Here is a 26,984-nt window from a genome sequence, read left to right as displayed (position 1 = left end):
TGAACAAGAGGCATATGGAGGGCAGTTAGAGTCCAGGGAAACCACAGCTGAAGGTCAGTGAGCAGACAGATGGAGTTCTGATGTTTGCAAAGAGGGTACATCAATGTGAATGGCTCTTTGTGCCTTTATGGTTTATAACATGAAAAATAAAAACACAAATATGTAACAGTAGTACTAGGTTCACATTCTTTACACGACTGAGCTCAGGTGAATGGAGATGGCAGAGAAAGCAGTGCCACCTAGTGGAGGCACATGTCATGGCTGTGCACAAATACAGTATTTGCTCAAAAACAAAAACAAACAAATAAAAAGGCGCAGAGATCCAGCTTTACCATGCACTGTCTGGAACCCAGGGAGGTGGAAGAGACAGGATGCTATAACCTTCACAAGTGATCTTTCCACTGACCAACAACCCGTGGACAGGAAAGGAGCTGTACAGTTTCAAATAAGTATAGGAAATAGAGCTGTATGTATTTAGAGGTGACTAATGATTGTGTAAAATACACAACGCACCTGTGTATAATGTAGACAATAAAGGCATACAGTTTGGAATATTCAAAGGATGCAATCACAAGTAACTTTTAATTTATAGTGATGTCCATAGGCCTTTGCTCGCAATGTACAGGAAAGGAGTGGACGTCAAGAGAGATGGACAATGCTAGAGTGGAGCTTTAGTCAGCCACCTCACATCTCATCAGCAGGACAACAAGAGAAACCCTGGACATGAAGCAATCGAGCTCAGAGTTTCCCATGATTTCTTAGTAAAGCGACCCATCTTCCCTCCTTCAAGCAAGAACACATAGGACTGCCCACTGTATCAATGACAAGCATTCAGTAAAGACAAGAACAATTACCAAGCAAACGGAAGCAATCTAACAGGCAGTGGAGAAAAACGCTGAGTAACGCTGCCACTCTGAGATATAAGAGAAATAAGCAGCTGGGTTTGTGGTTTTTAAAAGTGACTTTCTAAGAGATGAAAAATTAATTTGTTTTTTTTTTCAGAAAATACTAACTTTGAGGCTAATAATTTTTTTCATGTTGGTACAAAAGTGATGACCAGGAAGTGCCCCATACTCTAGCACATTCTGGAATAAGGGCTGGGGTGCTGACAAGCTGATGTTGTCGCACTGCCCAAAGGCAGGATGGGAGGCTGCACAGACATGCTGTATAGCACATATCCAATTGGAAGCAGTCTCAAAGAAAAAAAAATGAGCTCTCACACTGATAAACAAGCCAAGTACTCAGAACTTCATAGGACACTTCTTGATGGAACCAGATCATGCCAGGCACCACTCACTTGCCTCACAAAAGCACTGGGATCTATGGCAAACCACTTTATTTTCTCAATAAAGAAAGTCAGTAAGTAAAATTCCCAAAGCCAAGGCTGGGATTTTTCATATACAACTGTATAATTTATGCAGTTGCCATTTTAAAAAATGATCATTTTGCGCTATTGGTGAGAAGTTCCTGTTTTGTATTGTCCTGTTTAAACCAGCAGACCCTAACTGTGGCATCCAGCAAATGCTTAACCGGGAGCATGCACACTACAAGCAAATGGGGATGGAAAGACATCATCAGCAGACATGCTCTGCTGTGCAGGGAGAAGTCCAGCTCAGCCTCAGCAGTATTTCTAACACAGTATGTGCTTGCTTGAGTGGAATTAGGGAGATGAACGAGTCTGGCTTCTTGAAACATGAAGTTCTAACAACATCCAGAAAGGAGGAGGCTCTCTAACGTGATGCCACTGTGAGATGAGAGTCATCCTAGGAACTCCACTGGCCGGGCTTTATCCCCATGTCTTATATTCCTAAGAGAATTCAGGTCCTTTTTACTTCCAGCCCTAACTTACCGTTGAGCCCCAAAACACTTAGAAGAGGAAGACCATTTTTTTAGTATGCATTATAGCAACGTGCAATCTTAGTTAACTTTACCCGACTGTAGTACCTTCCTAACATGTGCAAGTCATTGTTGGTAGAGGCTACCTCTCACAGATTAGCTTCCTCACACTAAGTGTGTGAAATCTGTCAAATTGATTTTTGCTTGTTTTGTGTTCACACACTTGCACACACACACATGCGCACACACACACACACGCACACACACACTTGCACACACACACACACGCACACACACACTTGCACACAGACACACACGCACACACACGCTTGCATACACACATGCACGCACATGCGCGCGCGCGCACACACACACACACACACACACACACACACACACACACACACACACGGTCATTTGAAGAGGCAAAGGTTTACAGCAGGGTGTCTGACCCTCCCACCTGTCATGGGAGAGCTTCAGCTGCTGGGTCTGCTGCTCATGAGCGTTGATGAGCAGCTTCCTCAGCAGCTCACACTGCTGGCTCAGGTGCAGGTCCCGGATTTCCTGCTCCTCGGCGCTGTGCGTGTTGATCATTTCTGACCACTCCTTTGTGTGCTGCGCCACAATCTCCTTGACCTGTTTGGGAAAACAGGAGTGGGGTCATCTGCAATCTCTTGAGGCGACACTGCTCATGCAGGACAACGCTGTCCATGCAGGCCAGACCACAACTGATACTGTGAATCAACGGACACCGGCAACCCACACACAAACAGTGTACGCCAGTCACTGCTGTACTGAGCCACATCGCCACTCTGGCTGGTAAGGAGCCTACACTGGCCTGGTGTTGTGCTCTGGTGTGTCTGGATCTTGGCCCAGCTTCAGCGCATTACTCTTCATCTCGTGCTTTTCCAGCTCCATTTCTGTCAGGCCACAGGTCTGAAGAGAGAGCCAGGTGCTCTCTTATTCCTAGATGATGGCTAACTGCATGGCCCTTAATAGACAATAGGGTAGGAAGACCTCTTTTCATGACCACACTTTGTGCAAAGTAGTGGGTTTGCAATTCTAGAGGCTGCTTCTCCAACTCCTGCAATCTCACTCTGACATGCTCTAGCCAATGAGACAATGGCAAATGTGTCTAAAGCAGAGGTCTACAAGGTCTTTCCCCTTTTCTATGGGTGGTGCCCTTTAAATGAGCTAGGACTGCCCGGTTGGAGGCTGGAGGTCATATAAGAAACACAACCATTTTGCAGAGTGAGGATAGCACACACACACACACACACACACACACACACACACACACACACACACACACACAGAGCTAACTGTAGAGGCTTGAGTGAGGCCCACAAAGTCAAGGTCATCACCCATTTGAATATGGTTCAAATTTGTGGTCTATGGAATGATGGGTTAATAAATGATAGTTATTTAAAGGCATTAAATTTTGGCAGCTGAGCATACAGCCAAAGCAAACGGATACCACTGCCAAGGCTTCTGTGCCACAGGAGGAAAGTATCTAAAACACAAGGCGATAGTGCATGAAGCACTAATTCTCACATCCCAGGATGCACAGTTCCTGCCATGCAAGAGACACTACATGGGAGGAAATGCAGGGACAAAGAGTGGAGCAGGACTGAAGAAAAGGCCATCCAGAGACTGCCCCACCTGGGATCCATCCCATATGCAGCCACCAAACCCACTCACTATTGCTGATGCCAAGAAGTGTTTGCTGACAGGAGCCAGATATGGGTGTCTCGTGCGAGGTTCTGCCAGAGGCTTACTGATACAGATGAGGATGCTTGAAGCTAACCATCGGATTGTACAAGGGGACTCCAATGGAGGAGTTAAAGAAAAGACTGAAGGAGCTGAAGGGGTTTGCAACCTCACAGGAAGAACAACAGTATCAACCAACCAGACCTCACCAGTGCTCCCAGGGACTAAACCACCAACCAATGTACACATGGAGTGACTGATGGCTCTAGCCATCATATGGCTACATATGTAGCAGAGGATGGCATTGTCCATCATCAATAGGAGGAAAAGCCCTTGGTCCTGTGAAGGCTCGTTTCCCCAATGTAGGGGAAGGCTAGGGTGTTGAGACAGGAGTGGGTGGGAGTATGAGTATCCTCATAGAAGTAGGAGGAGAGGGGAGAGGACATGGGAGAGGGGGAAAGGAGATAACATTTGAAATATAAATATATAAAATATTCAAGAAAAATAAAATAATAAAAAAGACACTACACAAAGAAGAAACCCATTTACAACAGCACGACTCGTCCATGCATATGTTAAAGCCATGGGTCTGGATGATAAGATCACCCATAGCCATTCTAGAGAAGCTGCTCTTTTGAGCTTGTGTTGTAGTTGAGAGCCTTAGCAATTTTTTTAATTTAAAATGTATTATTATTGAAATAATGCTTGTGTTCTTTCAGACTCTTAGCGTTTATTTAGGTCTTGTAAGGCTCACAACCTTACCTAAGGTCTTTCAATATCCTAGTTCCATTTGACTTGGGGAAACTGCCAGTCATTAGGCTCTGCTCGTAGAGTGTCAACTTGACTTTTCTCATCTCAAAAGTCCTCTTGGGGTTGGGGATTTAGCTCAGTGGTAGAGCGCTTGCCTAGGAAGCGCAAGGCCCTGGGTTCGGTCCCCAGCTCCGAAAAAAAAGAACCAAAAAAAAAAAAAAAGTCCTCTCAAAGATGCAGTAAAGTGTAAGAATGTGATCAGCCCACAGTCTGGTGGTTCCTGTGCTGTGTTTGATGTTACCTCCCAGTATGTTCTGTGCTTTCAGGGTTTCCTTCCAGCCTCTTTGCTCACCGTTGTTACTTGGTGCATCAGGGTCATCATGCAACATACATGTCTTTAGTTTTTTACCACATACCAGACAAAAAGATGCTCCCTGGAGTGGCTCCTCTCAAAGACAGTGAATCTGAGGCAAACACAACCCTCTGATCCCTGTCTTGCAGTCCAACTCCCTCCTATTCTTTCTGATACCAGATCAACCCAGAGTTGCCCCTTCTAAAAATAAACTGTAAAGTATCCTTTGCAAGTCACTGTGTAAAAAATGGGTGTTTTCTTACCTTAGATTTGTGATCCGATGTCAGGGTCTGAATCTTAATTTCTGTTTCTTTTTTTATTTCAAGGCAATTACTTCCCCTGAAAATATAGAAGTGAAAATGCATGCCAGAAATTATATACCTTTCAGTTCCCTTGGGCCTCTGTAACAACACTTTCTGGTGAAGACAATATATTCATCAAATATATCTGGGAAGCCATGGCTCATTGGGTAGAATCCATTTCCAGCAATAGATTTTTACCTTAGAAAATATTATCTGTAGCATGATTGCTCAATTCAACCACAGCACAAAGAGATACTTCAGACCTAGCAATTATTGCCTTGTGGAGGGTCTGTTGTCAGAGTTTCCATTTTGGTTCCTGTTTTTCTTCGAGCTGTTTTTTTTTTTTTATTTATTTATTTCATGGAATATTATTAGGGATGCAAACAGCCTTGAAAAGAATGTCTAATTCTTTCATTTTGGTCATAAAGCCAGATTTTTGTCTTTTAAACATGCCAGCGAGGAAGAAAATAGCATTTATTGGCACTACTTGACAGGGGAGGGAGGCTGGCTTCTTCTTCTCCTATGGTAGACAATATGTATCAGGCAACTGCCCAGCAGCCATTACTGCTTATTTCTGGTATTTTCATCTCCACTTTATTGCTGAAACCTAGGCTTCTGTCCTCAGTGCGTATTCTCTGGCTTACCCTAGCCTGGCTCACGGCCTTTGTTCTATTAAAGAAGCATCCCTTGAGAGAAATACTCTGTCCTGTGAACGACTCTCTCATCACACCCACTGTTCCTCAATGACCAGCACTCAGTGTGTTTCTTCTCCAGTCTGTTATCCAGCAAGCTGAAATGTTCCTCTGGCTTCGTTTCAGAAAACTCTCACAGTAAATGCTATGATGGGCTTCATTTAGCATCCTCAAGCTGCTGGCATTAGCTAAGGATCCCTGTAATATTAAGAAGTCATGACTGCATAATTATTCCCCTTTGTACAAGCCTTATTTATCTTCTGCCTTTCTGATTTCTCCAACATTAGCTTTTCTTTCTCTGCCTTCCCCATTCACCTTCTCCCTGTTGCCAGAAACATAGAAGCATACTGAATGGAAAAATTCCTGAGAGACAGTTACCCCATCGTTAGGCAGGGGCACCTTAGTATAGCTCCCTTTCTTGTCTCAATCATTCCCTTCGGTCAGGTATGGAGTAGGGAAAACTGTTGCCGGCACTTCTTCACTGAGGATGGGGATGGAGTCTGATAAACCCACGCTATAAGTTGAAAGTATCAGAAATGCAAGCCAACCTACCCAGTCCACGGCAAAGGATGAACCGTTCCCCCCTTTCATGTGGCTGGCTGGGAGATTCAGACCAGAATCACAAGATATCCTACAGCCTACTGAATATTCAGGTGAAGCCCAAATTCAGAATTCCACGTTCATATTCTCCTGGGTGTGGGTAACTACCGCATCACCATGAAGTTGGAAAATCATTAACTCAGACCATCTTCAGTCTGTTCTAGACATGGTTCGCATTAGGGAGATATCCAAGACATATAACCAATTTCCCCCTTTACCCGAATTTCGGCCACCAGGCTAACAAAGTCTAGGTCATAAGATGAAGCCTTCTTTGGAGTGGGCTGTGTAGATGAAAACGTCTGGTAACTGGCTGTGAAGAAATTTTCCATGTGTTTTTTTAGGTCCTGTTTCCTAAATTCTTTCTGAAGAGTCAGGAGGCAGATCTGCGTTTGGCAGCATGGACCCAGAAAGAAACCTACAGGCAGGCTTCTTCAGTCTCCTATTACTCTGGTAACAAAGGCCTTTGTAGGACCTCAACTCCTGCTCATGAGCACGGCTCCATGGCCATGGTCTCATCTATAACAACCAGTCATAAGTATCACCTTCATTCCACTTTATGCTTGAGAGTATTGTAAGATAAAAGTGGGTGCTTTCTAATGTCCCAGGGACAATGCTATCCCAAGTATCATTCTTTGCCCAGTTACTATGTAGTACTGAGTCTGGGCACTTACAAGACCCTGATCTAAAAATACAGAAAGGGGCTCCACACCCACGCGTGTATAAACAGCACTAATTTGACTTACTGGTTTATAAAAAAAATAAAAGGAAGATATGAAGTTGGGAGGAAGATGTGTTGAGAAGGATATGGGGCAATTCAGAGGAAGAAGATAGAGGGTAGATATTATTGTATTTCATTGGAAAGAAGTGCAAAATCCTCCAAAATAACAAAAAAAAGTTTTTTTGACAATAAAAAAGGAAGAAAATTTCAATACTGCAATCCAGGAAAAACACAGGACATTTGTGGATACATGATATATAAAGAAAAGTAAGTTTATTCTTGGTCAGAGCTGAAAATCCATCAAAACCTTGTTCCTTAAAAACATGGTATTTTATATGGTCTATACTTCCTTTTCAACACTTTGTTTTAAAAATTACATTAAAAATGGGAAAATATCTTTAACAAAGACAATAATAGTGCTGATATGGTCAGAGCCTCAAAACGTCAACTCTTATGGTTTGAGTGTGATGAGACTTCAGAGGCTCCTGTGCAGGGAGGCTGAGGGAATCTTAGGACTAGGGTGTTGTTGAAAGAAGCAGGTAGGGGCTGGGGATTTAGCTCAGTGGTAGAGCGCTTACCTAGGAAGCGCAAGGCCCTGGGTTCGGTCCCCAGCTCCGAAAAAAAAAAAAGAAGCAGGTCATTAGGGCAGGACTAGGATGGTTCAAACCTTTGCTGGTGCCTATCTTTCTCTCTCTGCTTCTTGGTCCTCAGTGATGGGGATGTCTGCCTCCACATGCTTCTGTGGATGAGAGCGACCTGCTGCTCTAGAGCCTGCCTCCTCCACCATGACAGAGTGAGCCCAGGAGCCAGAAACACCCTCCTTCCATGCTTATGTCAGGTGGTCAACGTACATGGTAGCGTGGCCAGTGTCACAGAAATAACAACATAGACATCTGCACACTCTACACTTCCTCCCAGGATCTCCCTAAGCAGGGGAGATGGGCTGCTGTACTTGTCCTGACTCATTTAAAAATATATCCAAATGCTTTTAAAGCAACAGGCCATGGCTCTGCTTCAGTGGAACACAGAAAAACAAGGGGCGGAACGAATGGCTGATGGCTCCCACATATACTGCCTTGTTTGTGCTTTTCTAGGAAATATAACTGTAATAAAAGTGAAGGTGTTTTCCAAAACGAGCTCCAGGGTGAGTGTGGGTACATAATTATCTGCCACACATGCCTCAAGCCAAGGACATTGGCCCCGTGTCATGACATTAGAATCTGGGGACCAGAAATTGTAACAAAACAATCCATTTGAAATCAGATTCTTAGTTTTCTAGGTGATATCGTGATTGAACCTTAAAATGAAAGAAAGAAGAAAACTAGAAAGATGCTTATTATTTTCTCCTTTCTTCTCACATTGTGGAAGGCTAGAGAACCTCAGTAGGGATTCAAAACATTCAATACAAAAACAAAAATGAAAAACCAACCAAAAAAAAAAAAATAGAGTCTACTGATAGAGAACAAATCTGGGCCCAAAATGATATCTGGAAGAAACAGAATACATATGTGTGTGGTCTGATGGTATTTCCCCAAGGTACTTGTTCTAAAGGGGGAAAGCACTGAACAGGATATGCAGATGGATGTTGGTCAGGGACATCCTTCACCAAGTGATCCGGGTCAGCACTGCCATTTTTGATATTCCATCACCCACGGCGATATGCTGCACCAAGAGGGAAGCTACACTTTTGGGTGTGTCTCTCAAGGATTCCTAACCTCCCTGTACTTCCTCTGGAAGTCACATTAGAGGCATTATACAAATGACTGAGTGGCCGCAAAATTCGGAGCCCATGAAAGGCAAGGAGAGACAGAATCTATCACAGAGGAAGTACAGAGCAGAAAGAAAGTACAGTATGATGCCAGAAAGAAAGGGGGGGTGTAAACCAGTCAATGTACCACTGTTCCACCAATGTCAACTTTTTTGCTTGATTATTACACTGTGCTAAGATGGGATTTAACATTGTGAAAAGCCAAGTTACATGTACTACAAGCATATGTTCCAAAACACTCCCTTCCCCGTGTGGATGTCTACAACCAAGGGTGTTTGGAGCTGTAGTATATTTTTCCTACTCACAGTCTATGGCACTGATTACTGTGTATGTTATACACAGTGAAATGCAATGGTAGTAGTAATGGTAGCTAATAATAGCACAGACCAATTAACACGTGATATACCATCATAGAAGTTAGTCTTGGACTGTGGTGGCCTGCAGTTAATTAGAACACTAGAGTGTGGAACGGAAAATAGGGAAAACTTACATTATTGCAACTTAATAATATTATTTATAAAACAATAGTCACAACCAATTCTCAGGGTGAAAGTTAATTTAAAAATCATTTTTGGCTAACTTCTTAAAAACAAACAAACAAACAAACAAACCAAATACAAGATAGATTACCATGAACTAAAGGTTTTGGGAACTCTATTGACACCATCCTTAAACCACAACTAAGCTGTCCGATGCTACACCCTGCTGTGACACAGGGTCTGAAATGAAGGGAGCACTTATTTTCCAGGAGTCTTTAATGAGGAAATCACACTAGCAGGAAGTCCCTGGTGGTGGATACAGGCAGCTGAGCAATACGGTCACTCCTATGGGGGGAAGCTTCACAAGTCAAGCATCAGTCTTACCCCTTCTTCTTCATGGCCTTCTCTAGGATTTTCTCATGAGTCGACTTCTCCTTGTCATACTGGGCCACGATTTTGTCCACTTGTGTGCAGTGTAACTTCTGCATGGTACTGTGCTCCTGAGCAAGAAGAGTTTGCAGTTATGAGTTGGGCTTAAATTGAAGCTGAGAAGCTTTACACTGCCAGGCTGGCCTGGTTTTCATCAGCTTCCCCAAGTGTTTGGAAAGTCAGTGAGTAATGCAGTCTGAGAACCAGGCGGACTCCTGGTCCTTACCCAATGTTAGACTTTCCTATTCAAGAGCATACCTAAAAGGGGAGTCCTCAGCCTCAGCCTAATGAACACACCACTTCAAGAGGGAGGCCTGCTTTCAAGTGGCATCCCATATGAACTGCTGAAAATGTGATTAGCCATTTGGGCTCTTCCTGAACCGGGAAGATGTGGAGAAATAGAACATGGTACTAGTCGTGCCATCACCCTTCCCATCTCCTGACGGAGGTAAAGTTCTGACCTTGAGGCCTCCTCGGGAATTCCAACTAAATTCAGAAGCAGCTTCATGTTATCAGTTACAAGGCTTGCAGAATCAAGCACACATTTTCCCCTAGTAGTTTTACCAAGATGGTAGACCTTTTTGCCTGATTATCATATTGTGGAAGATGGGATTTTTAATATTATTAAAAGCCAAGCTACATGTACCACAAGCATATATTCCAAGACACCTCCCACCTCGTGCCACAGATGTGCAGGTTTCTGAGGTACCTTATTTGACTCACTGGATGCTGGTGCTACAAGCCTAAGATTTACATCTACTTTCCCAGCCCCTTCAAGTTGTTTTAAGAAGAGACGGAGCTGGAGGCTTGGGTGGAAAGCAGGAAATTCTATAAGGAATTTGGTCTATGGTTTTCCTCTGGAGAATCCGGGGTGAGGATGGGGGGTGGAAATCTCATACTTTGAAGGTGTGGACACTGAGTCTCTCTTGATCTTGGGCAGGAATAAGTGCTCTTAGTTTTCTGACTGTTGTCAAGTCTAGACAAGACCAACTCCCCCTTAGTTACTTTCTTCTCAGTGGCTGAAGGCATCTGGATTCTAACTCTTCCTCTAACATGTTACTAGTAGTATTTCTCTAACCTGGGATTTAAAAAAAAAATTCTTTCAAGGGTGTGACCAGCGCAGATAACGGAAAATTACCTTGTCTCAATGAAAGTGACCCTAGATTTGGACCTTGAGCTCGCTATTGGGAAGGATTGCTGGTTTCTTTACTTTCTTGTGTGTCTCATCTAAGGGGTTCCTAAGAACCATTACCCTACTTTCCACTTCGGATTGAAAAAGTGATTCTAGAAGCTGAGAGACAATTAGAAGCCTAATTACCAGCTCCATTCTGAGAGTCAAAAGCAATTGACCATAAACAGGCAAGGGCCACAATGGTCATTACGCTTGCCTTTTGTCTCATCCTCCACTGTATTACAGTCCCCTTCCCAGGGCTTTCTTCTGTAAATAGCAGATTCTCATGTTCCTGCTGTCCTTCACTGCTTCACCGTGGAGCTAAATTTCATGTTTGCAAATGTGCTTAGGAGAGATGCTTGCCTAAAGTGCATTTCCTTCTTCAATGAGTTACGTAAGCGTTGTCTTCAGCAATAGGGCCTTGCTGTTGATTTGTGAAGGGTAACCTACAGTTTTAACAATAGCCTTGTTTATTTTGGGGTTCCCATGGGACCCCTTTGGAAATGACTTGATTAGAGTCAATCTATTCCTGGTTCTGGAAGTTTTATTTGGTGGCAACAGATGTCCAGTTGTGGCTCTGTCTCCCCATTATTTCCTTTAGGTTGTCTTCATATATATATATATTAGGAAGCAACTACTGTATTAGGTCTCCATACTATTCCATACATGGCCCTTAACTGTAACTGTATCCACCCCCCGTATCCCCTTCCTCTTCTTCCTCCTCCCTTTCCTTTCCAACTTGACCCTCCCATTCCAGCCCCCCACCTCATCCATCCATATCTATTCTATCTCCCTTTCCTAGGGAGATCTATCTGCCCCCTAATAGTCCTTTACTCTAACTAACCCATGTGGCTCTAGATTATAGCCTGCTTATTGAAGACTTTACAGCTAACATTCACATTTAAGTGGATAAATACCATATTGTCTTCTTTGGGTCTCAGTTATGTACCCAGGATGATTTTTTTCTATCATCACTCATTTATCTGTGAATTTCATGATTTTCTTGTTTTGTTTTAAACTGCAGAGTAATATTCCATTGTGCCCACAGAGAGCCTTGACTCCTATGTGCTAGCAGCTTTGGAAGAGGAATGAGCTCTGAACACTACCAAAGGAGAAATGTAAACACAAACCCAGCTACAGATGCTGTAATCTACAATGGTGTTCTGCCTGCAAGGTATGTTAGTGCAATGGAGGAAGCAAAGCTATTGGTTCGAGTAACCAACCAATATCTGATTTGACTTAAGGCCACTCCACAAGACAGAACCCATACCAGACACTGCTTAAATGACCTGAGGCCAGAGAGCCCAGGGACCTAGGGTAAAATCAATTATTATTGTTCTACTAAAAGTGCATAGCACTAAAATGACTCCTGATGACATTCTGCTATACTCATAGATCAGCGCCTTGCTCAGCCATGAGAGACACTTCCTCCTGCAGCTCATGGGAACAAATTCAGAGACCCACAGCTAGACAATATGTAGAGAGTGAGATCTTAGAAAACTGTCCTAAACAGGATGTCTCCATCAAATCTTTCCTCTTGGGGCTCAAGGAACCTGAGAAGAGGAGGTGGAAAGACTGTAAGAACCAGCAGGGATGGAGGTCACCAAGGAAACAAGGCCCTCTAAAGCAGCATGATGGACACACATATGCCTGGCTCACAAGGCCTGCATCGTTCCTTTGGGTACATATCATAGCTTTCAGTAAAATGTTGTTATGGCCTCCCTGAGTGTGTGACGAGTGGTCTCTACATCTATATCTGTTTCTTGTGCCTTTTCTTGGGTTCTTTTCCTTCTATTTGTTTGCTGTGTCCTATTCCAACGTGTTAGTTATATTATCATGTTACTTTATTATTATCCCCTAGAAGCCTGTGTGTTTCCTAGAACACACAGAAGAGAGCCAGAAAGGGAGAGATCTGAATGGGAGGTGAGACAGGAAGGAACTGGACGGAGAAGAGGGACGGGAAACAAAAATCAGGATATATTATGTTAGAAAAAAATCTATTTTCAATACAAGAGGAAAAGAGAAAGAAAATGCCCGTGAAGCATGAATTAAAACAAAATAAAACAAAACAAAACAATCCTATACCTTGTTTGGTGACTGCAACACAGACTTGGCTGGCACAAGATGCAGCTCTGTGAAGCCTTATAACTCTAGCCCAACAATTCTATGCTGAAAATTCAATTCTAAAGAAAGACAGACATTGTGCCTCAACACTCTCCATTACTCTAAATAACCTGCTCCTCAGACCATGCATGATAGATGGAAATAAAAGCTCGTCTGGGGAAATCCAGAAGCAGCAGGGTAAAGTAGCTAGGATCTTGCCTTTTTAAGACAGTTTGAATCTAGGTTCCATCGTGGCTCTGCCATTTATATGCCAAGTGATTCAGTTAAGCTGTGTCCCCCATGAAGAGAGATGCTCGTATCTACCCTGTGGTAGGATGAGCATTTACAGACAGACACAGTTATATCTCTATCCATCCTGCTTTGCGATATAGCAAAGCATGTCACATGTCCAGTGGGGGATTCTTTATCTCTTAATGTGGGACAGCCTAAGGATTTTATTTAGTCAATTAAGTAAAGAGAAAGTGATAGAGTACTAGGCCTGAGCTAAAGTCCTGCTGGCATGTTCTGCTTGGTCTTAGAGAACAAAACTACTTGAAAATGTCAGGACTGGCCAGTAAGAAGATGACTGGCTATATTACACGGCTAGAAAGTAGTTGAGGAGATGCTCTCTAAGTCAGTCATGCCCCAGATGCCTCTTAGCTTGCTACAGTGTCAGTGGCAGAAGCTATGAGAATCTGGTAGAGATCAGAGAAAGTTTCTAGCTGAAGCCCATCTAGCCGAAGCCCATCTGAGTGGCCCATAAAACTGTAAGCTAAACAAATGGCTTATCAGTATATTTCAGGATGGCTTGTTACCCAGAAAAAGCTAACTTGTAAGAGAATACAATCATAGTGCCTCTTTACATAATATTATAAATGTACCTAAAATTAAATGTTTATATAGCCCTGGCTTTGGTTAGTCCATTCACTACCCTCTCCTCTTCCCCATCTCCCTGTTCACATTTCTCCTTAATTCTGTAACTTCAAGTACCCTTCTTTCATAGCACATGCCTTATACTATTTCTCCAATTATATTTTAATTGGCTTGTGAAATGATAAGCTTCAGGTGAGTTTTATCTTATTAGTTAGAAAGCGAATTTCAAAATATACCTTTTGAAAGACATCCTTGCAGTAGTGAATAAGACCATTTCCAGAAGATGTGACTTATTAAACAATAATTTCATTGTAAGGCATGATACCTCCCTAGAAGCTATTGGCCATGGGTGCTCAGGTATCCCCAAAACAGATAACTGACACTGTCCTTAGTTGTCAATCATAATTACATGGTAAGGCCCTGTTGCTGAAGACGCCACACATTTTTGTTGGCTGTAGGACATAGAAATCCATCTCAAACTGACTGGGGAATGTCTTCCCTGTTTTGCAGCCTTCAGAGTGCCAGAGCATGCTCTGTGGGCTGGTGAGAGAGAACGACGTCTGTGGTTTTACTTAGTGTTGGACCATGCATGATGCAATACCAGCCTGTTAGACAAGATGGCCGCACTTGTGCTATAGGGGATCACTGATACACTGTCGGTAACTACTTTCTGATTGGATCTGAGGCCTGCTCCACAAGGAGGAATTTCATGCTGGTATTGTAATCCTAGTCAAAAGGACAGGGCTTAGGAGATCATAAGCCCCAGGTCGGAACCTGCTATTGTTATTTTGTTAAGTGGTCACCTTGTCAAATTGCCTTCTAAATATTTGTGTTTATACCCATAGACCTAGTGTGCTCCCAACCTCCATTGGAAAAGCTTCTTTTATCAGTGGACAGCACTCAGTACAGGGACTCATAATTTGTCAAAGTGTTGAAAAGAGACTGAATACCCACCTTTAAATGGGACATCTTTAATAATTCTTTACCCCTTGCCAAGAAGAGAGGGGAGGAAGAATGTAGGAGGTAGATGGTGTGGAAGAACGCTATAAAATTCTGTCTTCTGCGCATGGCATGATTACCACTCTCAGGAACTCATAGCAGCTGTGGGCACCTGCATAAACCCTGCTACATGATCAAGCCATTTAAAAATTTGGCATAAATGGAGGAAGTGCTCCTCTTGGTCCCACTTGTTACTGAGGAGCTATTGGTAGTTGATAGCACTAGGAGAGGCTGAAGCATTCTTTTTGAGGTCCTCCTCCCACTGTTAGGCTGCCCATGTTCCAGGGGATGAGCCCACACGCAAGCGCATATTAGCTGCGGTGCACTGATTAGATTTAGTGAGTTGTTTAAAAAATAAGACACGACATTGAGGGAGGGAGAGATATGTTGTGGGGCAGGTGAGATTAAATATGATCATATTTCATTATATACATATATGGAATGCTCAAGAGTAAGGAAGACTTATTCTTTCACAGGATAATCGCTTAAGAAAGCCTACATCATTAGCTATTCATACCATTGAAAGAGGTTTTTCAGGAGGGAAAACTGGCAGAAGTTAAACAAGGGCAAAGGAGACTAAGTGTGAATGTCTTGGCCACAGGCTCAGTCTATGTGCTTCAACAGCTTCCTATTCCTGTGTTAAAGACAAGCCTGTTTGCAGACAAAGCCCAAGTCTACATACACAAGCAAATGCTCATATATCCTTTATCTGACAAGCTAGGTGAGCAAGTAGGAATATTAATTACATATTACAGATAAAAATTATAGACTGTCTATAAACAAAAAGGTATAATTATTAGAAAGCTATTCTTTGTAAGGCACTTAGACAATGCAAAAATTCCAGAGTTGTTCTTCATAAACACAGACAGTGCGATGAATAGTAAGGGGTATGCAGCCAGCACGTGACCACTTACATTTCCCCACCGCAAGGAATGGTCCTCTAAATTCCAATTTCAATTTTATTTTATTCATGTCTAAGTGAAGAGTGTTGTTTGGACTTTGTGTAACACAAAGCAGCATGCGTAAATGTTAGTCTCGTTCATCATGCTAGCTTTATGTCAGACTCAAACTTCATAAATATAATACACAGCAGGCTGAGTAACAGTGTATTTAACATGAGAGAAGGGAGTCATTCATGAGATTTTAAAGCACAGTATGACTTCAACCTCTGAAATGTAGGAGAATGAAATAGAAGCGGGAAAGCAGCTGACTGCTCGGGGTGCACTGGTTTGAGTGAGAAATGTCCACTGGCTCCTATGTGTTTGAATGCTTGTTCTGCTGTGTGTGGAACTGTTTGGAACAATTAGGTGCTGTGTCCTTGTCGGATGTGTCACTGAGAGTGGGCTGTGAGGTTTTAAAAGCACAAGCCATTCCCAGTCAGTCTCTGTCTCTCTCTGTGTCTCTGTCTCTCTCTGTGTCTCTGTCTCTCTCTGTCTCTCTCTCTGTCTCTCTCTCTGTCTCTCTCTCTGTCTCTCTCTCTGTCTCTCTCTCTGTCTCTCTCTCTGTCTCTCTCTCTGTCTCTCTCTCTCTCTCTCTCTCTCTCAGTCTCCAGCACCATGCCTGCCTGCCTGCCTGTTGCTAAGCTCCCACAATGATGGTCATGGACTCACCCTTTGAAACTGTGAAACTGTGAGCCTCTTTCTTTTATAAGTTGTCTTGGCCATGGTGTTGTACCATCCAATAGAAGGCGAGACTGACAGGTACTCATGAGAGCCTGTAAGAGTCCTGGAAGCAGCCTGCCAGGAAACAGGCCTAACTATCAATTCCACAGCACCGGGAACACCGTGGGTCTGGATAAGGTCTGGCCTGAGAACAAACCCTTAGAGAAGACAGGCTTCTCAGCCTTGCCACTGGCACATTAGCACCTTTATTCCTCACTCCTAGCAGGAAGCACAGACCTGGGGGAGGGAAGGGGGGCTGGGCAGAGTAGAAGGAAGTGGGCCTGCAGTGTTTACATGAAAGAGTTTCAAAGTCCTTTCAGAGAAAGAAGGGGGTCTCTCTGCCTCTCTTTGCCCTTCGTGAAGAGGACTCACAGGATCCTGACAGTGGGTGCAGTGGGCTTCTCAAGAGGGAAAAGCAGTTGTGCATTCCCCATACACCTCAGTTCTGCATCCCTCACCCCACACATCTCAGTTATGTATCCCCCACCCTGCCTCAGTTCTGCTTCTCCCCGCCTCAGTTCTGTACCCCTCATCTCAGTTCTGTATCCACCCCCACCGACTCAGTTCTACATACCCCCTGCCCCTGCCTCTACAAGAGAAGATCAGAAAGACACCTGTTAACTGAGAATTGAAAACCTTTTAAACTTACCAAGGAATTCTTGGGGCCATGCCTTGCTATTCTCTTAAATTTGTAACTAACTACTTCTTAAGATTGCTTCTGAACCCTGTCTGACAGGCTTCTTAGAGATAAAAAATAAAAGTACAGAAACTCCAGAAGAAGGTTTCTAGTTATATTGAGAAGGACTGTGAGAGGTGGCCCCTGCTAGCATCACCCCCATATGCTGCTTTTATAATCCACTGCACGGAGACCAGGGAACAAGGTACCAGCAGTGAGGTAATATAAGGGTCATGCTTGCTGTCCAGAATTAGCTTCTAACTAGTTTTCTGGATGATGAATAGTTCACTGTACACAACACAAAAAGTAGTGTTAGGTCTTCATCAGAGAGCTAAAAGTAATATACAAAACAACCAACAAAATACACACCCATGTATGCAAAAACCACAGTACCTTTGCGTGTTTCTTCTTTAAAGAGTTTAACTCCTTTTGTTGTTTCTTTAAATGCTTCAAGTAAGCCTGCAGGGGGGAACAGAAGATCCAAAATGAAATCAATCAATCAGTCAATCAATCAACCAATCAATCAATCAATCAATCAATCAATCTCTCTGCCCCTCCCCTTCTCCCTCTCCCTCCTCTTTCTCTTCCCTTCTTTTCTTCTATCCCTTTTCCAGAGGTAGTCATAACGATTATACTTTGTGATGGGAAAAAACTTGTTTTATCAATGAACATACTACAAGAACATCTGAAAAGGCAAGACATTTTACCTTCATTTGCTTTAAATCTTCTATCCTCACTTGAGGGATAAGTTCAATACCTTTAAAAAAAAGTCGCAAAAATATCAGTATGTATGTTAAAAATTAGAGTAAATAACAGACAATATAAACTTTCTAAGCTCTATCTGACACTCCCAAAACAGCTTGCATTGTGCTGTTTACCCATGGTGAGGAGGAGTAACTATAACTCCCAATCAGCCAGACTTCTTAGCTCTGGGACATGGGCTAAGTGGACCCATTAAAAGGGCAGGCACTGTAGTATCTGCTGCAGCTATTTTCTTCTCTGCATTTAGGTACATGGTATCAGTCAACTAATTTCCAACTTTATTCCTACCTTAGTCATCCGCTACCCAAAAAGCAAAACATTGTAAGCTTCTTTTGGACAGATTTAACCTTAGCACTTAAGCAATGTGCTAGTGACGGTGGCCATGTCTTAAACACAGGAAATAATGAAATCAGACTCCCTGTTTTAGGGGTTCTGTCATGAGAACCTTGAGTAAGACACTCTGCCTGTTGGCTAGATGAATAAAGGCTGGAGTTTCTCTTGCCACCCAGTTATAGAGTGTGATCCTGAAGTCTCTTGAAGTAGGTCTGGGCTCTCCCTCTATGCTCCATGTCCAGACAACTACATCCTCCTTCCTTTGTTCTTTTCTTATGATTACCCACAGCTTGACCCAGGCTGTCCTCTGCTCAGCCATGTATTAGCCATGTATTTCCTAAGAAAGGAGACTGCCACATCTCTCCCAGCATGGTTCCAGGTACAAGGTGATGACGCAGGATGTGCCTGTCAATATTAGCCTCTTCCTCTGGTTAACCCTCTAATCATAACGAGGTATGGGCTGTAATACAGTCAGTCCTGAGTACCAGGGTCACTGACAGCTTGCAGCATCTCTCCTTGGAATGACTCCTGATGCCAACACTGTCCATGTTGTCCTTCATGCCTCCTCAGAGTGGTCCCAGAGCTCTCTGCAGACCAGGGCAAGTGAACTGCTTCCACTGTGTTCCACCCACTTCCCTTCAGGTGTCTTTCTTCCCTTCGTCTTGCTATCTGTCTCCTTCTGGTTGAGCCACACCTATGTTTTAAGGTCCAATTAAATTAGGATCTTATCTTTGAGTCCTGTCTGGACCTTGCTGGGGTGTCCTCTTCTGTTCTAAGTAGTCAGTCCTCATTGCACCTACCTGGGCTGGCTATTGCATTTGGAACCTGTTCATACTCTCCCCTGCATATGTGCATCCCCAAAGGCATAAAGATTTATCACCATCATCATCATCATCATCATCATCATCATCATCAGAGGTGGTAGTAGTAGTAGTAGTAGTAGTAGTAATAGTACTTCTTCTTGATAGAACCTAGTACAGTGGTGGCTTCTTCTAGGCTTCTAAGCCTCCTGAAGAAACAACATGTAAGTCCTACCTTTTGGGTGGATTGGGGGAAAAACACTAGTGTTTAATTGACAGCTGCTTAGTTGTTTCGAATGTAGTCTTGTTGGGGAATGCACCAACAAACCCAAGTGCAGACCCTTTTAGATCTCCGGACTCCTTGAGCTTTTGGAGGCCTGTTGTGGTGCACATTTTCGTAGCTACTCTCTACTGTAATTACTACAGTCCGTATGGATGCAAGGGTCAGACGAGAACTTTACCTGTAGGAGTCGCAGTGCTAATACTGACCAGGGCTGGAAAGGAAGTGTCTGAGCTTGGCTCATTACCTCACTCCGTGTCCCTTCCTGAGCAGAACAAACAGCTGCAGGGGCCGGTTCAAACTGGGCTACTTTTGTAAAGCTGCATTTTCTAATTTGTTCCACGAAGTTCAGTGCACACCGAGTTTCCTGCTAAAATCACCAGGCTGGTTCAGTTGGGAAGGACTGTCACTTCTTACCTTCAAGTTGTTAGCACTGGATGTATGCACATGTTTAAATGGCTCAAACCCCCGGTACCACTGGCATTAAATTTACTTGTAAACAGGGAATACAGATGCTAAGAAGCCATTAAGAGAAAAAGAAATTACTATGAAAATTAAGAGACTAAGTGTAATAAATTATTTATGGTCAAGCTCAAAGGGGGTGTTTTAAATATTTAACTGTCAATATGAAATGGGTACCAATCAATTAGAACTGATACCTGGTCATCTTGAACAGAAGACCACTTTAAAAAGTCAGAAGACATGTTTCCTCATGGAAAGTTGGTCAATAGCACAGGGCCACGTGCTTCTGTTTGATGACACTCACAGAAAACCACTTGAAAATGGCCACTAAATGCCCATCTAATGGTTTTAAAAATAAACAGTCAAGCCTTTTCTCTATGTGTGGAGAAATTGCCTATGACATTTGTGACTCCATTGCTTCATGTGCCCCTGCCTACTGGTGTCTGGAAGACAGAGGTGGGTGACTTAGCTGCCAGCACTGTTGCAGCAAGGGCTCCTCCACCCATGCCAGGAAGCGCATCGATGTAAACACTGTCACACTAAGGATAAGACACTGTTTGGTTAGGTGATGGCCCTCCAGTCATGAAACATAACCGGTGATTTCCCATTAAACAAATTCTCAGAGAAGGAAATCAAACAATTTGTCGAATAAGTCTCTTTTCTAGTGTCACATGAAAGTTGGCAGAAGTGACGATTTTAAATGCCTTGGTGAAGACTGTCTACAATGAGGCTAAAATGGCAACACTGACAGACAGGAGTTGAACGGCACACCTCACCTTTCTTGGCTTCCTGGCCAGAGCCCAGGGCAGCTGTGGTGGTTGGTCTGAGCTCAGAGCTGCTCTGAGGGGTTACATTCGCTTTGGCTGGGTTGGCCTTGCCTTTCTTGTCATTTTTGGAAGTGTCACTGGGCACATCTGCTATGTCACTCTGCAACAAAAGCATTCCCAATGATTAAAATGCCTGGCCCTGGAAGCATTTTTACTTTAATGAGAAAGCCCTCAGCCTCCCAGACTTTACTGCCTTTAAAGATCTTTGCCTGAAGCTGGGCTTGGTGGTGCACTCCTTTAATCCCAGCACTCAGGAGTCAGAGACAGCTGGATCTTTATGGGTTCAAGGCCAGCTTTGTGCACATGGTGAGAGCTCCAGGTCAGCCAAGATACAAAGTTGTGACTGTGTCTCAAACTAAACAAGCAAGCTCTTACCTAAGGGGAGTGAGACTATGTAGCCTGCTTGTGCTGAGCAAAAATGACCCAGCCAAGGAGAGACAACCCAATGCCTTTATAAGCACCCCAATTTCTAGCTGCTGGGGACTGGCTGACTGTGTTCCAACCTTGAAGTGCCTAGCAAAGGAACACTTACAACAGAGAAACAGATGAACAGAGGGAGTGTTGGGATACAAGGACAAAAAAATGAATACCTAGTAATAAATGTAATTTTCATTAACTCACCGAACTCAGTTATTTGGCATCTCAGTGTTATAAAAACAACTTGTTATTTCTAATGGCTAGTTCCTATTTCGTTAACAGACCAGACAATTCCAGATGTCTCATTGGTGACTAAGAGGCCCTTTCTGATAGTGGACACATTGTAGAAAATGTGCTACATTTTTGTAGCTCCTTAAACAAACTATTATTGAATGGCTAAGCTTGGTTTTGAGAACCCTCTGAAAACTCCCTACATCACCTATCTCTTGCTATCACAGTCACCCTTTGGAAACTAAGTCCCCCAACTGGACCGCCGTTAGCCCACAGCTTGGACTTACAGTTTCAATGCCCATTGCTCTCATTTGGTCTGCTCTCTTCTCTGTGATTGAAAGGAATTTCTTTGGATCGGATAGAGCATCCACAATATCTGAAAAACAATTAATGAACTATCAATGTTCTGTTTAAATGAACTGACCAAGAAAATCCAACTCAATTCGTAAGAACTGGTCATCAAACGCAGTTACAGATGACACGAAGAAGGGAAAACAAGAGTCAACACCCGAAGACTTTCTATTTTTCCCCAATGTCAAGGCTACCAGAGTGAACTGAACACCCTGTCCCCGATTCCATGTCCACAGAAGCATACGGATGGGATCTCACCTACAGGTTGGCTGCGGGTATAAATTTCAGGTAGGATAAAATGAGGTCATTCTGGATTGGGGGAGGGGTATCCTAAGCCCAATGACAATCCCTAGTGTTTTCTTAAAGAGGGAAATCCAAGAGACAAAGTGGAGGCCATGAGTTGTTTTGTTGATCTTTGGCATTCTCTGGAGTAAGACGAACTCTCAAAGTCCTTTCGATTTTCATTCTCCTAATCACCAGGAGCAATGAACATATTTTGAGATTTATTTTTTTTAAAGAACTCTCTATCCAGGTTCCAGGTTCTTGTTTTGAATAAGTCATTTGTTTTTTCCTGTCTTGTTCTCTTTGCTAGGGACCCTACAGCTCGGTACACCCACTGAGTTTGGTGTGCTCTAAACAGGGCCCTGTGGTGAGACCTGGCTATGTGCTGACCAGCATTCACAGGCGGCTGTGCACAGCCGTCTGCCTTAGACACACTGAGTAGCCAGCAGAATAGAGACACACACAATAGCTCTTGACCATGCAGAACCCATCCATGTAGAACCCATACGATGGTCTAACATCTCCAGATACTGAAGCCACAATAGGGTTCCAACACCTTCCTTCAAAAAAATAGACCAACATGCTTGCTTTCAGTTGCTTTTCTTCTTCTAGATTTAGCCAATGTTGTACTTAGCTGTACAGAAAAAAACAAACAAACAAACAAACAAACAAACAAAGTCCACTATCTATTTAGAAATATAGTTTTGATGCCATTTCCAAACAGCTGGTCTCTCTCGGTGAGGCTCTCCATCCCAGCTTTCCTCCCCTCTCCTTCCCACCTCCCTCAATTCCGTGTAGCACCGAAGGCATTAAAGTACACATTTAATGCCAAAGAACTAAAGACAGGCAGACTTTCAGATATCGACTTTGAAGAGAACTCAGGTTCGTGCTTGCTCCACCACTGCTTTTAAGGCACTTCACTGCTGCTAAGCACAGACTATGGCCCTGTTGGGGACAGCAAATAGTTCTTTGCATATATGACTGTTCCCAGCCCAGGTTCCCTCAGAATCCCTCTCCATTATCCTTACTGTCAGGAGATATGTGCAGAAAACATTGCTCCTGCCTACTGAAGAGAAGTGTAAATAAAGATAAACTAATCTCATAACTATAACTTGGGGTTGACACTTTAGAAATGGCTTCTTAATCGAGGATATTCTTCCTCTGGAAGTTCCTGCTGTACGAAATATCTGGCTATGCTATAGGTGGTTGGAGATCTGGATGGAGGGAATAAGAAGCATTCCTGTACCATCCTGGATGCGTAGGGCAGGAAGTTGAGCTGGGAAAGCAAATGAAAGGCCACTTTACCTTAATTACATAAAGTAGCAGGGGAGCCACAGAATTAAGAACGGCCCTGTCCAAGAAACCAAGGCCCAAGGAGCACACTGCTTGGGGTGACATTTGACTTAATGCTGATACTTGGACAAATCTCATTTCTTCTGCCAGTCGGTAATAAAGACAACATGCACAGATAGGAAAAAAACCTTCAAAAACAACCGAGGTGGGAATGTAACATTGAGTCATTGTCTTTAGCACCAGAACTATTTGCTGTCTCCAACAGTGATGGCTGATGTGGTGATGCTGTGTGGTGAGTAAACACCAGTAGCAGGACAGATGCGCCCACAGATGGGGCAGCATTGACTGCTCAGCTCAGCACTCCAAGTGTCTCAGGTCTGGTAAGTGAGGGACCATGCTCAACATCTGACACAGGAGTTCTGCTTTGTGTAGGTAAAAGAGAGTACTATTTTCCCACTATATTGAGGATTAGAACACGGGAAGACTTAAACCAAAGCTTCTTGATTCATTCCAAGGCATTTTTTAAAATGGTAAATGTTACCATTTTTCTTTTAGTAAAGATTTAGGGGGCTGGAGAGATGGCTCAGCGGTTAAGAGCACTGACTGCTCTTCCAAAGGTCCTGAGTTCAATTCCCAGCAACCACATGGTGGCTCACAACCATCCGTAATGGGATCTGATGCTCTTTTCTGGTGTGTCTGAAGACATCTACACTCATAATAATAAATAAAGAAATCTTTAAAAAAAAAAGATTTAGTTTTCAATCCTTAAGATGGTCTACTATTATTCTTTAGCCTAGAAACATTTTCCATCTGGGTTGTATAGAAACAAATCTCTTTTAGCCTCTGCACTCTGGCCAGTTGGGGGTCACTGTGTTAATCATCGTGTGTTGCATATTGGAGCTTTTCGTGTGAGGTGCACGGATCTATGAACATAACAACAAGTCCTTAAAATGGATTCAATACTATGTCCATTCATCTGCAATAATAATTGTAGGTTCCCTCTGGGGCATAGGATCTATCTAGTCACAGGTTCTTAGTCTGATATTGGTACCAGGTACTGGTTTCATCTCGTGGAGCAAGACTTAAATCTACTCAGAAAATGCTCAGCCCTAAAGGGAACATATATACCACGTCACCCGCCCACACTCAGGATCATTGCAGAAGGGAGTACAAAAAGAGCTTAAGAGGCATAGATGGTGGGAGGCTACAAGGAAACATGGACACTGCAGGGTAGCTCCACATATGAACTTAACTTGTACAGAACCTGTACAAGCTTGTGCCAGACTAAATCCCAGCATGGGGAAGAGAGCTGGGCACGCAATCCCACTCCTAGCCATGGAACAAAGTATAGTTGTGAGCTACTGGGAGAGAGTGAAATCGTTCTCTCTGAAAGTGTAGCCTCCGGTAAACCTTCCAGGACAAGCTCACACATCCAAGAATATTTGCACAATACACATTGGTTTTGAAGTGTCTGAATAGAAAGATGACAGAAAGTTGAATGGGTAGGGAAGTAGGGTGGGTCTGGGAAGAGCTGGGGCAAGGTGGGTGAATCTCATCAAAACATACTGTATGGAAGCCGAAACAAAATCAAACAGCAACTCACCAGATCACGCCCCTTATACCAATACTCCACTGAGTGGATGCATGAAGCAGCACTAAGACTCATCCAGATTTCAGAACTACCAGTCTAAGAAACAAAACGTCTTTTCTTGGGCTCAGTGGTTAAGAGCACTTGTTTACAGAGGATCCACGTGCAGTTCCCAGCACTCACATAGGGGATCACAACTGTTCAGGGGATCTGATGACTTCCTCTGACTAGGCACACATGTACACATACAGGTAAAACCTTCACATGTAAAATAAAATAAACCTTTAAAAATTTATAAGTACATCTTTATAAGTTAGCCAATTTAGGGTGTTTTGTTCAGCAAAAGAAAATGAATCAAGATACCACTGTTGCTGCTATTTCTCTGTACTTTGTGAGTGGTTTTAGTAATGAGAGAAGCAACTTCAACAAAATCCCTATTCCCGTTGCATAGGCAGGAAGTTGAGTGGCGGGCAGAGGAATTCATGGGAATGGAAGAGTTAAAATCTGGGCGGCTGACCTATGTCACGCTGGGGAGAAGATGGGTCTGGCAGAGTTCAGAATGTCTAAGAAGCACAAAATGTATGTGGGAGTGAGGGGGACAGGGTGAATTAACTGCACATAGCAGAGTTTCTCATATGTGGGAGTTCACCACCTGACTGTCACTTACTAGAGCAGAATCCAATGAACAGGTGACTTGTAAGAGCCTGAGTCTAGGCCTAAGGAAGGGCCCTGACTTAGAAAAGCCTCAAGAACAATTTTCTTATCTTTATAAAAGGTTTCCACCCACATGCAATGACTGCAAATGAAGTCATGCAGAACACAGAGCTGCAGTGTTACCAACGCACCGGCGCTCTGAAACCTCTCAGTGGGGAGGAATCCAAAGGACTTCTTTATGAGTTGCTTATGATATAATTATGTCCTGTGCCATTTTACATAGAATACAGGGTAAGTTCAGGTGAGGATGTTACAACCAACAGCTATTTCTTTAGTCTGTTAAAACTAAACAAAACACCTCTGGAACGGTGTGATTTGCACATACCTGGCCCCTGAGACTGAAGCGGGAGAGCCCACGTTTAAGGCCAGCTAAAGTAACTTAGTAAGACCCTGACCCAAAATCTCAGTGGTGCAATACTTATCCAGCAGGCATGGGTTCCTGGTTTAGGTTTGAGTACTACAAAGAGGGGCTAGGGGTGGGGAGGTAGACTGTGAGGGAAGACCTTCAGTCTATCACTGTGCCTGCATTGCTGACAGTTCTGGAGTGTGGTGTGGCCTGGACTGCAGCTTCAAAACACACCTGACAGACTTCCACCTACCCAGCCCATGGCACTGCCTAAGCTGCTTTGATGGGCTCCTATGTCTGCTGCTGTATGTTACATCCTCTAATGGCTTCCTTTATAAGTGACCAGCAAAGGGAACGAAGAAAGGAGTAATTCCTATCCATTCTGATTGAAACTCTCCTGGCTTGTATTTGAACTTATAATCACATTATTAAAACTGAAGGTCGGTTGCCCAAAAGCAAAACCTATGGTATTGTTGAAATAAGACCTCGGGACATGTGGCTGAGACCATAATTCTCAGCACAGGGAGGAAACCATGTGGTCATTTTTCAGGAATGGGCAACGTGATCCACAGTCTCATAATGATCCTCCTCCACATCGTATTCAATATCCAAATGTTTAACTTACCTCCAAATCCATCAGGCACATATGTTTTAAGAACGATATTGCAGAAAATTGTTGGCAGTGATAACGGTTTGTTTCCCTCATTTCTCAGGGAGATGTGTCGGTAGCCTGCCTGGAGGCCATCCAGAGGAAGGATCCTCTGGCCAATGAGCTTGTTGTTGTCGTCGTACACAGCGATTCTCAGGACAGCCAGGTCAGGCAGGATCACCTGCAATCAAAAAAAAAATTGGGCATTTCATTGATTTTTTGTAATGAGGCCTCCCAGAACCATGGCCCCAGGGATCTGGATCAAACCAACACTGCTCCTCAAATGCCCTTAGTTGTGAAACAAACCCATGGGCCACTTGCATTGCTAAAGTATGCAGCATAAGATTGGTGACCAAGACATCAATAAGGCCCTGCGCCCGGATTTCCAGGAAGTCATCTCATCAAATAGATGGAGTGGATGGATGTTAAAGACTGCCCTGCCAAATCTTGTCATTTTCCTCCCATCTACATCTGATGCAAAGGTGGAGACCCTGGAAAACTGAGTGAGTTTCTTATTTTAGAGACTAACA

The 26,984-nt window shown here is 43.4% G+C and overlaps 1 protein-coding gene across 22 annotated transcripts in view; it reads right to left on the bottom strand.

Annotated features, from left to right (window-relative positions):
• The window catches only part of Plcb4 (phospholipase C, beta 4), a 369,409-nt gene that overhangs the window by 12,106 nt on the left and 330,319 nt on the right, over positions 1-26,984 (bottom strand). For all 22 annotated transcript variants that reach the window (XM_063283129.1, XM_063283132.1, XM_063283131.1 and 19 more), the window contains 8 exons: positions 26,431-26,635; positions 21,519-21,607; positions 20,533-20,683; positions 17,827-17,876; positions 17,513-17,578; positions 9,592-9,707; positions 4,912-4,987; positions 2,297-2,472 (listed from right to left, as the gene is read on the bottom strand). In XM_063283129.1, the coding sequence (XP_063139199.1) occupies positions 2,297-2,472; positions 4,912-4,987; positions 9,592-9,707; positions 17,513-17,578; positions 17,827-17,876; positions 20,533-20,683; positions 21,519-21,607; positions 26,431-26,635 (929 nt within the window). The remainder of the gene's footprint in view (positions 1-2,296; positions 2,473-4,911; positions 4,988-9,591; positions 9,708-17,512; positions 17,579-17,826; positions 17,877-20,532; positions 20,684-21,518; positions 21,608-26,430; positions 26,636-26,984) is intronic.

Source organism: Rattus norvegicus, chromosome 3, assembly GCF_036323735.1.
Source record: "Rattus norvegicus strain BN/NHsdMcwi chromosome 3, GRCr8, whole genome shotgun sequence".
NCBI classification, from domain to species: domain Eukaryota; kingdom Metazoa; phylum Chordata; class Mammalia; order Rodentia; family Muridae; genus Rattus; species Rattus norvegicus.
The sequence above is the reverse complement of the archived record's forward strand: the minus strand, read 5'-3'. Positions and strand labels throughout refer to the sequence as shown.